The sequence below is a fragment of the Macaca mulatta genome, chromosome 20 (genome assembly GCF_049350105.2).
Source record: "Macaca mulatta isolate MMU2019108-1 chromosome 20, T2T-MMU8v2.0, whole genome shotgun sequence".
Taxonomy (NCBI): Eukaryota; Metazoa; Chordata; class Mammalia; order Primates; family Cercopithecidae; genus Macaca; species Macaca mulatta.
Window position 1 is genome coordinate 84,313,020 of NC_133425.1, and position 16,323 is coordinate 84,329,342.

The window sequence follows — 16,323 nt, forward strand, 5'->3', positions numbered from 1 at the left end:
CCAACGGCGGCTGGGACGGCGGACGCCACGGCATCCCGGGTGACCCCAACGGTGGCTGGGACGGAGGACGCCACGGCATCCCGGGTGACCCCAACGGTGGCTGGGACGGCGGATGCCATGGCATCCCGGGCGACCCCGACGGCGGCCACTGCTTTAAACAGCTGCTTATTTTCCTTCAGAATCACATGGGTCCCACAGCTTCCTCTGGGAAAAGCACAGATGTGCAAAGAGGAGACCCTGAGAGTCATCCGTCCACGGCCGCCCTCCGACCTCCTCACGGTCCTGGAGACGGACGACCCCGCACCCATGCTGTCCCCGAGAGGTGAGGTCACCTGAGGTCACTGGCCACGGCCATGCAGCTAGTGAGAGGCAGGGCCGGGAATGGAGCCCCAGCCTCTAAATTCCAGCCTCTACTTGGCCGGGCAGCCATCCAGTGCAGTGAGCCCAGGCCAAGGTAAACCCGTACACTTGGCTTTCTGGAGAGCCAGAGGGGCGAGCCACCCTCCGCCACACGTTTCCCAAGAGCAGTACACGGTGGCCCCCCGGCCCCTTGGCCAGTGCCAGAGTGGCCCGGCTGTTCCTCCCTTGGTGCCTGGCTGTCCCCTCCGGCCTCACCAGCTGTCCCCTCTGGCCTCACCACCCGCACTACCCCCACGTCCACCTGTGCTGGGCCTGGGTCACTGGCTGCACCTGCCCCAGGGCCTTTGCATGGCGGTGTCTCTGCAGGGAATGCACTTCCCCCAGGTCCCCGCAAGTCTGCCTCTTATCCTCACGCCTTTGCCCCGGGCTGCCTGCTTCCCGGTGATGCTGCAGCCCACGCAGTCCTTGCCCTGGATCCCTTCCTGTCACCATCTTTCCCGGTGAGCCCACCTGCCCGTCCTGCTCCTTTTTTTCTCTTGTGGATGCTCCCGGTGAGCTCCAGGAGGGCAGAGCTTCCTCGGCATCGGTCACAGCCTACACCAGTGTCACACTGCAGGCACTCCGCAAACACTTGCTGCGTGGTGACCAAGAAAACCCGGAAAGGCACAGCCCACTGAGGACCGGACAGTCCCAGCCTCAGTGTCCTCCGGAGCCGCCGTTATCCAAAGGCCTGGGGACGGGCAATGCCCTCCCACCTCAGGAACAGCTGTGGGGTGAGCTGTGGATGGCGTGAGCAGTGCAGGGCGGCCCTTGCAGCGGGGTCTCTGTGTCCCCCCTGAGGGGCATATGAAACGAGGAGAACCTGGTGCTGACTCTGGGAAGGGCCCTGAGAAGGTCTTTGACCAGCATCAGACCCGGGGCTCCCAGGCCAAGACAGAGGCAAAGTGAAGAGACGTGGGGCTCCTTGTGGGCAGGCCCCAGGACAGCGGGTGCCCCCATCCACCCCCACCCTGTATCCAGGTGACCAGGAGGCGGCTCCCTCCCCCGCCCCCCGTCCCCTGCCCCCGGCCTCTAGGGCTGTGCCGAGTGTGGGGATCTGGGGTGGGCAGAGGCGGTCCGAGAGCCTCAGGCGCTGCCCTGTGGCTGCCTCCACATCTGGCTTGTATCCGGCCTTCCTGCCTGGCAAACAAGCAGCCATATAAACACAGGGGAGCAGTGCCTTCTCTGCCATCGGTCTACGTGGACCCTCCCGCCCCCGCAGGGACAAGGGGCCAAGTCCCATTTCTCTCCCAGGCCTTTCCGGGTCCTCGTGGGCCTAACCCAGGGTGGACCCTCCCTCTGGCCCCACTAACTCACCCCTGCTGCCCTTCCCGCGGCGGACAGGAACAAGGGACCCTGACCCCAGGGCCTGTGGGTGATGATGACGGAGGTCACAGGGTTGCCATGGCAACAGAGTGGGCGGGGTGGCAGGAAATTCAGTTTGCCTCCCGTGCCGCTGTGTGAACCGACTGTGAACTCAGGGTCGGTGCCATCCCCAAACGTGTGTCTCTGGCTCCCCTCAGGTAAGACGGGCTGCGTCTTTGGGTGGGGTGATTTGAGACAGTGAACAAAAAGGCTTTTGTGGCCGGGCGCGGTGGCTCATGCCTGTAATCCCAGCACTTTGGGAGGCCGAGAGGGGCGGACCACGAGGTCAGGAGATCGAGACCATCCCGGCTAACACAGTGAAACCCCGTCTGTACTGAAAAATGCAAAAAACTAGCCGAGCGCGGTGGCGGGCGCCTGTAGTCCCAGCTATTTGGGAGGCTGAGGCAGGAGAATTGTGTAAACCCGGGAGGTGGAGCTTGCAGTGAGCCGAGATCCGGCCACTGCACTCCAGCCTGGGCAACAGAGTGAGACTCCATCTCAAAAAAAGAAAAAAAAAAAAAAAGGCTTTCGTAAACTCAAAAGCCCTCCGTGGCCCTGCCACGCGGACGTCATTTCTCGCAATCTGAAAGTTGGGGCAGGGAGGGAAAGGGAACTTCAGGTGCCTTTTCCCTGCAGGAACGGAGCTGGCTTTTCCGTCTCCTGATCTGGCCTCAGTTTTCTCATCTGTAAAATGGGAATAGGGATGGAATTCACCCCGCAGAATCACGGAGGGACGAAGTGCATGAGCTCATGAAAAGCGTCTAGAACAGAGTGCCTGCCACTCGTCCCAGCCACCCAGCTGTCATGCTTCAGGCCGTCTGTCCAGGCCACAATGGCCGCGTGGAGCTGGCCCAGGTGGGGCTCGCCTTTGGCACTGTGCCCAGAGCTGGCCTGGGTGACAGTGAGCATCAGTGCTGGGGAAGGGGACCAACCAGAGAGGCTCTGGGGCACAGTGAAGACCCCCTCCCCCCTCCCAGCCGTGTGGGGGAAGCTTTGTTGCCCAGAGTTGGCTGGCAGCGCCCGGACTGCCTGCCGGCTGCCATCACCACCATGAACGGCCGGCCTGGGTGCAGAGGTCCCTTCTGTCACAGATGTGCTGCTAAACCGTATCAGACAAAAATCTCACTGAAACTCCCCTCCGGACCCCAGCCCAGGGCTCTCCGTTGAAAGGGAGGACACAGGCTGGCCTCTGTCTGCAGGCTGGGCCCACCCACCCCTTCTGCACCCTCTATGTGGCTCCAGGTGGACCTGGCCTTGCTTCTTCCTTTCCCAAGGAGAGAAGAAGCCTCCCTCATGGGTTTTTGAGGACCAAGGAGCCTCTCTGGATAGCCGCACGCTGCAAGTGAACCCAGGGTTCGCCAAAGAAATGCGGAAGGTGGGACAAAGTGTGCTGAGTGTCCTGGGGCCAGATGGGGACAGGTGGGCTGGGGGTCTCTCCGCCAGTCTTGGCCAGCCATGCCATCTGCGCTTCCGTCCCTCCCGCTGGCCTCAGGGCCTTGACTTTGGCTGGAATTCTTCCCCGATCTCTGCATAGCCGTCTCCTCATCATTCAGGTCCTGGCGCAAATGTCCCTCCTCAGAGAAGCCTTCCCTGACCGCCCCCACATCCCGCCCCCGCACTCTCTGCCACATCACCCATTTTTCTTCTCCAGCCACTCATCAGTGTCTGAAGCCTCCATCTGTGTTGGTCCTCATGTTTACGCCCGTCTCCCCCAGGGCAGGGCCCTGAACAGCACCTGGCACATGGCAGGGCCCCGTAAAGGTTTGCTGACTGGCCCATAAGGACAAAGCCCCCATGTGCCTCCCCTGGCGGCCCCGTCCTCTGCAGGTTCAACAGGGTGGCTCGCTGCTGCAGGACAGAGCCTGGGCTGGGCTTGAATCGAGGCCTGCCCCCTCCGCCGTGTGAGCCCAGCAGGCAGCTCCCCTCATCCATTAAGTGGGGGGAGCACCCCTCCCGGGGGGGTGTCTGAGGACTAAGGAGCTACTTGAGTCTGTTCTGCAGCAGGAGCTCAGGGAATGCTGGTCATGGCTATTCCGGGCCCTCTCCACAAGGCGGGTTTCCTGCTAACAGCCTTGATTTCCCACCCTGCCAAACCCCTGTCCTTTCGATGTGATTGCAGCTCTTCCTGTGGAGAGGCGGGGTCCACTTCCCTGCCCCCTGGATGTGGGCTGGCTGGGGGACTTGCTTTGGCTGGGGGCAGGATGTGGCACAAGGGATGTCAGATACCCTGAGCCTGGATGTCAGCGGCGGGCAGCCCCACTAGCCCTCTGTGGAGCCCCCATGTGAACATGCTCAGGATGAGACACACGCAGGACAGGGTTGGCCCAGCTACTTGGTGGAGCTGGACTGACCCATGGCTGATCACAGAGCAGCCAACAGCAAACCCAGCCATGCCAAGAAGCACCACCCCACTGGGCTTGCCAAAACTGCCAACCTAAAGAACTGTGAGCCAAAGAATGGTGGTTGCTTTGAGGGTAGCTTGTTACACGGCGATAGCTGACTGATACACATAAGTACTTAGAATCTCAACATATCAGAGCTGCAAAGCACCTGAGAGACCAACACTGAAATTTCACAGATGGTGATGGGGACGCTGGGAAGCTGGAGAAGAGAAGTGACCCATCTCATCTCTAGCCAAACCAGGCCTCAGACACCAATGCTGCGCTTGCCCTCCGCTACTCCGCACCTCATTCCTCCATGGTGGGGTCTCAACTGGGACCAGCCATTCCACCCTCAGGAATGCATTCTCAGGAAATATGCACAAACGGTGATCTACAGGGATGTTCATCACAGCATTGTTTATGAGAACGACAAATGGAATAAATATGATGACTCCTCAGAGACGCCCACCACCACGTCCGGCTAATTTTTTGTATTTTTAGTAGAGACGGGGTTTCACCGTGTTAGCCAGGATGGTCTCGATCTCCAGACCTCGTCATCCACCCACCGGGGCCTCCCAAAGTGCTGGGATTACAGGTGTGAGCCACCGCGCCCGGCCTCTTGACATGTTTTTAAAGCGACCGGGGTGACTCTGGGCCTGACCTCTGGCTTAACCCCACAGCCCTTGGCCATCAAAGTTGCCATCAAAGGTGCCCCAACCCTCTGCCCTGCACCCTGCGGACAGCGCCCAGGGCCTGGGCTTCTACAGCACCCTGGGTGTCGAGCAAAGCCTGGAGAGGCTAGGGGAGAGCTGTGAGCTCAGAGGCTGGAGTGAAAAATCTTCCCTGCGCCCCAAAGGGCCGCAAATAGGACCCAGATGTCCGGGCCTGCTCACCCCGTGGCCGCACACAAAGGAAACACATTCCTCGCCCAGCTGCTGGAGCTAAGCTGCCAACAGCAACTCCCCGAGCGCCCTGGGGGAGGCGGCCCCGCCATCTGGGCCGCCCGCTGCCTGCCGGGATGGGGTGGGGGTGGAGGTGTGGCTGCCAGCCCGGGGAAGGGGCGGAGGGAGGAAGGGGCGGTGTCCTCACCCAGCACTGGCCCTGGCACCCTGGGAGTCCTGGGGGTGGCCGATCCCTTCTCTTGTCCCCATGCCCGCAAGCCACCAAGGGAGACAGCCGACCTGCAGACAAGCAAACTTCCGCATGAGGATCCGTGTGCTGGGGGTGCTGTCAGGAGGAGGCGTGGGTGTGGGGTGGGGAGAAGATGGGGCTGGGGGAACTGGTGGGTGGTGGCCTCCTGCCCTGGGTCTGCCTATCTGAGGAGTTCTCCAGTCTGACCTCAACTCAGAGGACGGACAGCTCCTTCAGGAGCTCCGCAGGCAGCATGGAGTGGGGAGCGTGGAGGGGGCAGCGTGGAGGTGGGGGCACTGAGGGGGAAGCGCAGAGAATGAACAGACACGTGGGCTGGACACAGGGTGGGTGGGGGCCCTGGTGGTCTGTGTGGCTGGTCAGCTGGGTCAGAACCTCGCCCTCCCTGGGCCACTCCCTGCCACCTTCGCCTCTCAGGAGTGTCACGGTGTTCTCTATCCATCAGGTGTGTGCATGTGTGCGTGCACGTGTGTACGTGGTGCATGTGAGTGTGTGTGCACGTGTGTACGTGGTGCATGGGTGTGTGCGTGCACGTGTGTACGTGGTGCATGTGAGTGTGCGTGCACGTGTGTACGTGGTGCATGTGAGTGTGCGTGCACGTGTGTACGTGGTGCATGGGTGTGTATTCATGCACGTGTGTACGTGGTGCATGGGAGTGTGCATGCACGTGTGTACGTGGTGCGTGGGTGTGTATTCATGCACGTGTGTACGTGGTGCATGGGTATTCATGCACGTGCATGGGCGCACGTGTGCATGGGTGTGTATCCGTGTGTATGTGTGCATTCACGTGTATATGTGGGTATATGTGTGCGTGTGTATTCATGCATGTGTGTACGTGGTGCATGGGTGTGTATTCATGTGTGTGCATGGGTGCATATCTGTGTATGTGTGTCCACTCACGTGTACATGTGGGTGTATGTGTGTATTCGTACCTGTGTATTCATGTGTGCATGGGTGTGTATCCATGTGTGCATGTGTGCACTCACATGTACATGTAGGTATATGTGTGCATGTGTATTAATGCTTGTGTGAATTCATGTATGTGCATGGGTGTGTCCATGACTATGTGTGTGCACTCACGTGTACGTGTGGGTGTATACATGTGTATTCATGTGTGCATGGGTGTGTCCGTGTGTATGCATGTGTATTCATGCATGTGCATGGGTGTGTGTCCGTGTATGTGTGCGCACTCGTGTACATGTGGGTGTACGTGCACGTGTGTATTCATGAGTGTGCATGGGTGTGTCCGTGTGTGTGTGCACTCATGTGTACATGTGGGTGTATGTGCACGTGTGTGTATTCATGCGTGTGCATGGGTGTGTCCGTGTGTGTGCACTCATCGTGTACGTGTGGGTGTATGTGTACATGTGTATTCCTGTGCGTATTCATGGGGTGGGTGTTCGTGTGTGCATGTTGTCTAGTAAGGGCCGTGTGACCTCAGGGATGGCTTCAGAACATCCCTGCCTGAGAGGTGGCCTGATCTGCAGACAGCTTTTCTGGAGGGAACAAGGGTGGCCCTTGGGGAGAGGTGGGTGGGCTGGCAGGGAAGGTGGATGAAGGGGGGCTTCTCTGCCTTCCCTCCTTGCCTCCCAGCCCTTTGTTTTATGCCACATCCTCGTTTTATTTTTAAAAATGCCTCTTGGCCCCTGGTACAGGCCCCTCCTTGCTGCAGCTCCTGGGGGTGAAGACCTGACTGCTAGGTGGAGGGGCCGGCAGAGGGGAGGGCAGGGTCGCCAACGTCATATGGGTTACTAGATAGGCGCGGCAACACAGACTCTTTTAGGAAAGGAGAACTGCTTGGGAGGCTGAGGCAGGAGATTCGCTTGAACCAGGGGTTGCAGTGAGCCAAGATCGCGCCACAGCACTCCAGCCCAGGTGACAGAGCGAGATTCCATCCCCCCCGGCAAAAAAAAAGAAAGAAAAAAGAAAAAGGAAGAGAACTGGAGAACTGGTGGAATCTGAGATCATCGGCTGTCGGCTGACCCCAGGCCTGGGCTGCAGGTGTGAGTTACCTGGCCCTGCCCTCTGCACAGCCACGTGCCTGGACTTAGGTGTGGAGCAGAAAGTCCCACAGACAGCCCCAGACACAAGCAAGTGCCAGAGAACCTTCCAGGAAGAGGCGATGCTGCACCTGGTTCTGAAGGCTGAGGAACTGGCACCGTAGGAGAAAGGCAGAGGGGAGGGCACAGAGGCTGGGATGCCGGGGACACGGGGGAAGAAAGGCGGAGGGGAGGGCCTGCCCCAGGGAGGGCACAGAGACTGGGGTGCCGGGTGTGGGGAAAAGAAAGAGATCAGCCTGTTACTGTGTCTATATAGAAAGAAGTAGACATAAGAGACTCCATTTTGTTCTGTATTTGAGATGCTGTTAATCTGTGACCCTACCCCCAACCTTGTCCTTGCAAGAGACATGTGCTGTGGTAACTCAAGGTTTAATGGATTTTGGGCGTGCAGGGTGTGACTTTGTTCCTAGAAAAGCTAGGTATTGTCCAAGGTTTATCCCCATGTGATAGGATGAAACAATGTTGCTAAAAGGTTTATCTCAAGGCACAGGATTTTCCTTTAAACTTATTCATGTCACAGATCCTTGTTCTTATGTCTTACTGCTAATTTCCTCCCTAAAAACGATCCTATTGTCCTGCCACTCCCTTATCTTTAAGATGGTAAAGATAATTATAAATACTAAGGGAACTCAGAGGCCGGTGCCGGCGTGGGTCCTCTGTAAGCTGAGCGCCGGTCCCCTGGGCCCCCGCTTTTCTTTCTCTATACTTTGTCTCTGTGTCTTATTTCTTTTCTCAAGTCTCTCGTTCCACCTTACGAGAAACACCCACAGGTGTGGAGGGGCAGGCCACCCCTTCATCTGGTGCCCAACGTGGAAGCTTTTCTCTAAGGTGAAGGTACGCTGGAGCGTGGTCACTGAGGACAAGTCGACGAGAGACTCCCGAGTACGTCTACAGTCAGCCTTGCGGTAAGCTTGTGCGCTCGGAAGAACCTAGGGTAACAATGGGGCAAACTAAGAGTAAATATGCCTCTTATCGCAGCTTTATTAAAATTCTCTTAAAAAGAGGGGGAGTTAAAGTCTCTACCAAAAATCTAATTACGCTGTTTCAAACAATAGAGCAGTTTTGTCCATGGTTTCCGGAACAGGGAACTTTAGATCTAAAAGATTGGGAAAAAATTGGCAAAGAATTAAAACAAGCAAGCAGGGAAGGTAAAAACATTCCGCTCACAGTATGGAATGATTGGGTCATTATTAAAGTAGCTTTAGAACAATTTCAAACAGAAGAAGATAGCGTTCCAATTTCTGATGTCCCTAAAAGCTGTGCAGTAGATTGTGAAAAAGAGGCAGGGATAGAATCCCGGAAAGGAAAGGAAAGTTCACACTGTGAATGTGTATCAGAGCCGGCTATGGCTCGGTCAACGCAAAATGTTGACAATAATCAATTACAGGAGGTAGTATATCCTGAAACGTTAAAATTAGAAGAAAAAAATCCAGAATTAGCAGAGCCATCAGAGTCTAAACCACGATGGCCAACTCCTCTTCCAGCAGCTCAGATGCCTGTAACTTTACAACCTCAAATGCAGGTTAAACAAGTACAAACTCCAAAAGAAGATCAAATAGAAAAAGATAGAGTTTCTGTCATGGCAATGCCAATCCAAATACAGTGTCCACAATATCAGCCGGTAGAAGATAAGACCCAGCCGCCAGTAGCCTATCAATACTGGCTGCCAGCCGAACTGCGGTATCGGTTGCCCCCAGAAAATCTGTGTGGACAGCCAGGAACATTTCCAGCGCCACAGGGTAGGGTACCATATCCTCAACCGCCCACCATGAGACTTAATCCTACAGCACTGCCTAGTACACAGGGTAGTGCGTTACATAAAATTATTGATGAGGCAAGAAAACATGGAGATATTGAGGCGTGGCAATTCCCAGTAATATTAGAAGCAAGACCACCTGGAGAAGGGGCCCAAGAGGGAGAGCTTCCCGTAGCTGAAGCCAGATATAAGTCTTTTTCTATAAAAATGCTAAAAGAAATGAAAGAAGGAGTAAAACAGTATGGACCCAACTCTCCTTACATGAGAACATTATTAGATTCCATTGCTCATGGACATAGACTCATTCCTTATGATTGGGAGATTCTGGCAAAATCCTCACTCTCACCCTCTCAATTTTTACAATTTAAGACTTGGTGGATTGATGGGGCACAAGTACAGGTCCGAAAAAATAGGACTGCCAATCCTCCAATTGACATAGATGCAGATCAACTATTAGGAATAGGTCAAAATTGGAGCACTGTTGACCAACAAGTAATAATGCCAAATGAGGCCATTGAGCAAATCAGGGCTATCTGCCTTAGGGCCTGGGAGAAAATCCAAGACCCAGGAACCGCCTGCCCCTCCTTTAATACAATAAGACAAGGCTCTAAAGAGCCCTACCCTGATTTTGTAGCAAGACTTCAAGATGCTGCTCAAAAGTCAATTACCGATGAGAATGCCCATAAGGTCATAGTGGAGTTGATGGCATATGAAAACGCCAATCCTAAATGTCAATCAGCCATTAAGCCATTAAAAGGAAGGGTTCCCGCAGGATCAGATGTAATCTCAGAGTACGTTAAGGCCTGCGATAGAATTGGAGGAGCTATGCATAAAGCTATGCTTATGGCTCAAGCAATCACAGGAGTTGCTTTAGGAGGACAGGTTAGAACATTTGGGGGAAGATGTTATAATTGTGGTCAAATTGGTCATCTAAAAAAGAATTGCCTAGTCTCAAATAAACAAAATGCAACTACTCAAACTACTACAAGAACAGATAAAGAGCCACCTGGCCTATGTCCAAGATGTAAAAAGGGAAAACATTGGGGTAATCAATGTCGTTCTAAATTTGATAAAAATGGGCAACCACTGTCGGGAAACGAGAGGAGGGGCCAGCCTCAGGCCCCGCAACAAACTGGGGCATTCCAAATTCAGCCCTTTGTTCCTCAGGGTTTTCAGGAACAACAACCCCCACTGCCACAAGTGTCTCAGGGAATAAGCCAGTTATCACAATACAGCAATTATCCCCCGCCACAAACGGCAGTGCAGCAGTAGATTTATGCACCATACAAGCAGTCTCACTGCTTCCAGGGGAGCCTCCACAAAAAATCCCCACAGGGGTATATGGCCCATTGCCTGAGGGGACTGTAGGACTAATTTTAGGAAGATCAAGTTTAAATCTAAAAGGAGTTCAAATTCATACTGGTGTGGTTGATTCAGACTATAAAGGCGAAATTCAATTGGTTATTAGTTCCTCAGTTCCTTGGAGTGCCAGGCCAGGAGACAGGATTGCTCAATTATTACTCCTACCTTATATTAAAGTTGGAAACAGTGAGATAAAAAGAACAGGAGGGTTCGGAAGCACTGATCCGGCAGGAAAGGCTGCATATTGGGCAAATCTGGTCTCTGAGAGCAGACCTGTGTGTAAGGCCATTATTCAAGGAAAACAGTTTGAAGGGTTGGTAGACACTGGAGCAGATATCTCTGTCATTGCTTTAAATCAATGGCCAAAAAATTGGCCTAAACAAAAGGCTGTTACAAGACTTGTCGGCGTAGGCACAGCTTCAGAAGTGTACGAAAGTACAATGATTTTACATTGCTTAGGACCAGATAATCAAGAAAGTACTGTTCAGCCAATGATTACTTCAATTCCTGTTAATCTATGGGGTCGAGATTTATTACAGCAATGGGGTGCGGAAATCATTATGCCCGCTCCATTATACAGCCCCACAAGTCAAAAAATCATAACTAAGATGGGATATATACCAGGAAAGGGGTTAGGGAAAAATGAAAATGGCATTAAAGTCCCAATTGAGACTAAGAAAAATCAAGAAAGAAAAGGAATAGGGTATCCTTTTTAGGGGCGGCCACTGTAGCGCCTCCTAAACCCATTCCATTAACTTGGAAAACAGAAAAACCGGTATGGGTAAATCAGTGGCCGCTACCGAAGCAAAAACTGGAGGCTTTACATTCATTAGCAAAGGAACAATTAAAAAAAGGACACATTGAGCCTTCATTCTCACCCTGGAATTCTCCTGTATTTGTAATTCAGAAAAAATCAGGCAAATGGCGTATGTTAATGGACTTAAGAGCCGTAAATGCTGTAATTCAACCCATGGGGCCTCTTCAACCCGGATTGCCCTCTCCGGCCATGATCCCAAAAGACTGGCCTTTAATTATAATTGATCTTAAGGATTGCTTTTTTACCATTCCTCTGGCAGAGCAAGATTGTGAAAAATTTGCCTTTACTATACCAGCCATAAATAATAAAGAACCAGCCACCAGGTTCCAGTGGAAAGTACTACCTCAGGGAATGCTTAATAGTCCAACTATTTGTCAAACTTTCGTAGGTCAAGTCCTTCAACCAGTTAGAGACAAATTTTCCGATTGTTGTATCATTCACTATATTGATGATATTTTATGTGCTGCAGAAACAAGAGAAAAATTAATTGACTGTTACACATTTCTGCAAGCAGAGGTTGCCAACGCAGGACTAACAATAGCATCGGATAAGATCCAAACCTCTGCTCCTTTTCATTATTTAGGGATGCAGATAGAAAATAGAAAAATTAAGCCACAAAAAATAGAAATAAGAAAAGATACTTTAAAAACATTAAATGACTTTCAAAAATTGTTAGGCGATATTAATTGGATTCGGCCAACTCTAGGCATTCCTACTTATGCCATGTCAAATTTGTTCTCTATCCTAAGAGGAGATCCAGACTTAAATAGTAAAAGAATATTAACCCCAGAGGCAACAAAAGAAATTAAATTAGTGGAAGAAAAAATTCAGTCAGCGCAAATAAATAGGATAGATCCTTTAGCCCCACTCCAACTTTTGATTTTTGCTACTACACATTCTCCAACAGGCATCATTATTCAAAACACTGATCTTGTGGAGTGGTCATTTCTTTCTCACAGTACAATTAAGACTTTTACATTGTACTTGGATCAAATAGCTACATTAATTGGTCAGGCAAGATTACGGATAATAAAATTGTGTGGTAATGACCCAGACAAAATAGTTGTTCCTTTAACCAAGGAACAAGTTAGGCAAGCCTTTATCAATTCTGGTGCATGGCAGATTGGCCTTGCTAATTTTGTGGGAGTTATTGATAATCATTACCCAAAAACAAAAATCTTCCAGTTTTTAAAATTGACTACTTGGATTTTACCTAAAATCACCAGACATGAGCCTTTAGAAAATGCTCTGACAGTATTTACTGATGGTTCCAGCAATGGAAAAGCGGCTTACACAGGACCAAAAGAGCGAGTAATCAAAACTCAGTATCAATCAGCTCAAAGAGCAGAGTTGGTTGCAGTCATTACAGTGTTACAAGATTTTAATCAACCTGTTAATATTATATCAGATTCTGCATATGTAGTACAGGCTACAAGGGATGTTGAGACAGCTCTAATTAAATATAGCATGGATGATCAGTTAAACCAGTTGTTTAATTTATTACAACAAACTGTAAGAAAAAGGAATTTCCCATTTTATATTACTCATATTCGAGCACACACTAATTTGCCAGGACCTTTAACTATAGCAAATGAACAAGCTGACTTACTGGTATCCTCTGCATTCATAAAAGCACAAGAACTTCATGCTTTGACTCATGTAAATGCAGCAGGGTTAAAAAACAAATTTGATGTCACATGGAAACAGGCAAAAGATATTGTGCGACATTGCACCCAGTGTCAAGTACTACACCTGCCCACTCAAGAGGCAGGAGTGAATCCCAGAGGTCTGTGTCCTAATGCATTATGGCAAATGGATGTTACCCATGTACCTTCATTTGGAAAATTATCATATGTTCATGTAACAGTTGATACTTATTCACATTTCATATGGGCAACATGCCAGACAGGAGAAAGTACTTCCCATGTTAAAAAACATTTATTATCTTGTTTTGCTGTAATGGAAGTTCCAGAAAAAATTAAAACTGACAATGGACCAGGTTATTGTAGTAAAGCTTTCCAAAAATTCTTAAATCAGTGGAATATTACACATACAACAGGAATTCCTTATAATTCCCAAGGACAGGCCATAGTTGAAAGAACTAATAGAACACTCAAAACTCAACTAATTAAACAAAAAAAAGGGGGAGACAGTAAGGAGTATACCACTCCTCAGATGCAGCTTAATCTAGCACTTTATACTTTAAATTTTTTAAACATTTATAGAAATCAGACTACTACTTCTGCAGAACAACATCTTACTGGTAAAAAGAACAGTCCACATGAAGGAAAACTGATTTGGTGGAAAGACAACAAAAATAAGACATGGGAAATAGGGAAGGTGATAACCTGGGGAAGAGGTTTTGCTTGTGTTTCACCAGGAGCAAATCAGCTTCCTGTTTGGATACCCACTAAACATTTGAAGTTCTACAATGAACCCATCGGAGATGCAAAGAAAAGCGCCTCCACGGAGACAGAAACACCGCAATCGAGCACCATTGACTCGCATGATGAACCAAGTGATGATATCAGAAGAACAGATGAAGTCACCACGCACCAAGAAGGCGGAGCTGCCGACCTGGGCACAGTTAAAGAAGCTGACACCGTTAGCTGGAAAAAGCCTAGCTAGCACAAAGGTGACACAAACCCCAGAAAAAATGCTGCTTACAGCTTTAATGATTGTATCAACGGTGGTAAGTCTCCCCATGCCTGCAGGAGCAGCTGCAGCTAATTATACCTACTGGGCCTATGTGCCTTTCCCGCCCTTAATTCGGGCAGTTACATGGATGGATAATCCTATTGAAGTATATGTTAATAATAGTGTGTGGGTACCTGGTCCCACAGATGATCGTTGCCCTGCCAAACCGGAGGAAGAAGGAATGATGATAAATATTTCCATTGGGTATCGTTATCCTCCTATTTGCCTAGGGAGAGCACCAGGATGTTTAATGCCTGCTATTCAAAATTGGTTGGTAGAAGTACCTACTGTCAGTCCCACCAGTAGATTTACTTATCACATGGTAAGCGGAATGTCACTCAAACCACAGGTAAACTATTTACAAGACTTTTCTTATCAAAGATCATCAAAATTTAGGCCAAAAGGGAAACCTTGCCCCAAAGAGATTTCCAGAGAATCAAAAGATTTAGTTTGGGAAGAATGTGTGGCCGATAGTGCAGTGATATTACAAAACAATACATTCGGAACAGTTATAGATTGGGCACCTAGAGGTCAATTCTACCACAATTGCACAGGACAAACTCAATTCTGTCCCAGTGCACTAGTGAGTCCAACTGTTGACAGTGATTTAACGGAAAATTTAGATAAACATAAGCACAAAAAATTACAGTCTTTCTACCCTTGGATATGGGGAGAAAAGGGAATGTCTACTCCAAGACCAAAAATGATAAGTCCTGTTTTTGGTCCTGAACATCCAGAATTATGGAGACTTACTGTGGCTTCATACCGCCTTAGAATTTGGTCTAGAAATCAAACTATAGAAACAAGAGATTATAAGCCATTTTACTCTATCAACCTAAATTCCAGTCTAACAGTTCCTTTACAAAGTTGTGTAAAGCCCCCTTATATGTTAGTCATAGGAAATATAGTTATTAAACCAGACTCCCAAACTATAACTTGTGAAAATTGCAGATTGTTTACTTGCATTGATTCAACTTTTGATTGGCAGCACCGTATTCTGCTGGTGAGAGCAAGAGAAGGCGTGTGGATCCCTGTGTCCATGGACCGACCATGGGAGGCCTCACCATCCATCCATATTTTGACTGAAGTATTAAAAGGCGTTTTAAGTAGATCCAAAAGATTCATTTTTACTTTAATTGCAGTGATTATGGGATTAATTGCAGTCACAGCTACAGCCACTGTGGCAGGAGTTGCATTGCACTCTTCTGTTCAGACAGTAAGCTTTGTTGACAATTGGCAAAAGAATTCCACAAGGTTGTGGAATTCACAATCTGGTATCGATCAAAAATTGGCAAATCAAATTAATGATCTTAGACAAACCGTCATTTGGATGGGAGATAGACTCATGAGCTTGGAACATCGTTTCCAGTTACAGTGTGACTGGAATACGTCAGATTTTTGTATTACACCCCAAGTTTATAATGAGTCTAAACATCACTGGGACATGGTTAGACGCCATCTACAGGGAAGAGAAGATAATCTCACTTTAGACATTTCTAAATTAAAAGAACAAATTTTTGAAGCCTCTCAAAGCCACTTAAATATTGTGCCTGGAGCTGAGGCATTAGATCAAGTGGCAAAAAATCTTTATGAATTAAACCCCACGACTTGGATTAAGTCTATTGGAAACTCTACTGCAATAAATTTTGGAATTATGTGTCTCTGTTTAATCAGCTTGTTTTTAGTGTGCTGGACCAGTCGAAGAATCCTGCGTCAAAATCGAGAGAACGAACAAGCCTTCATCGCCATGGCACATTTATATAGAGGAAAAGGGAGGGAGAACGTTGCGGGAAGTCAGGGACCTTGAACGCAGGGACTGGCTGAAGCCACGGCAGAAAAACATAAAATGTAAAGATTTCATGGACATTTATTAGTTCTCCAAAATTAATACTTTTGTAATTTCTTATGTCTGTCTTTACTTTAATCTTTTAATTCCATCATCTTCTTTGTAAACTGAGGAGGATATATGTCACCTCCGGACCCTGTGATGATTGCCTTAACTGCACAAATTGTTTGTGGAGCATGTGTGTTTGAACAATATGAAATCTGGGCATCTTGGAAAAAGAATAAGATAACAGCAATGTTCAGGGAACAAGGGAGGCAACCTTGAACTGGCCGCCGGTGAGCCGGACGGAACAGAGCCATATTTCTTCTCTTTTCATTATGCAAATAGGAGAAATATCGCTGAATTCTTTTTCTCAGCAAGGAACACCCCTGAGAAAGAGAATGCGCTCTGAGGGTAGGCCTATAAACGACCCCCTTGGAGGCGTGCCGCCTTTTACGGTTGAAGCCGAAGGGATGAAATAAGCCCCGGCCTCCTGTAGCGCTCCCAGGCTT

At 49.6% G+C, this 16,323-nt stretch overlaps 2 protein-coding genes across 18 annotated transcripts in view; one reads left to right on the forward strand and one right to left on the reverse strand.

Moving 5' to 3' along the window:
- Positions 1-16,323, reverse strand: part of CBFA2T3 (CBFA2/RUNX1 partner transcriptional co-repressor 3) — a 110,316-nt gene that overhangs the window by 34,774 nt on the left and 59,219 nt on the right. The window lies entirely within an intron of this gene.
- On the forward strand, positions 10,114-14,926 carry LOC144338174 (endogenous retrovirus group K member 5 Env polyprotein-like). Its single transcript, XM_077986735.1, is given in 2 exon segments — positions 10,114-14,752; positions 14,754-14,926. Coding segments are annotated over 2 exon segments (1,065 nt in total). The 5' UTR covers positions 10,114-13,720; the 3' UTR covers positions 14,787-14,926.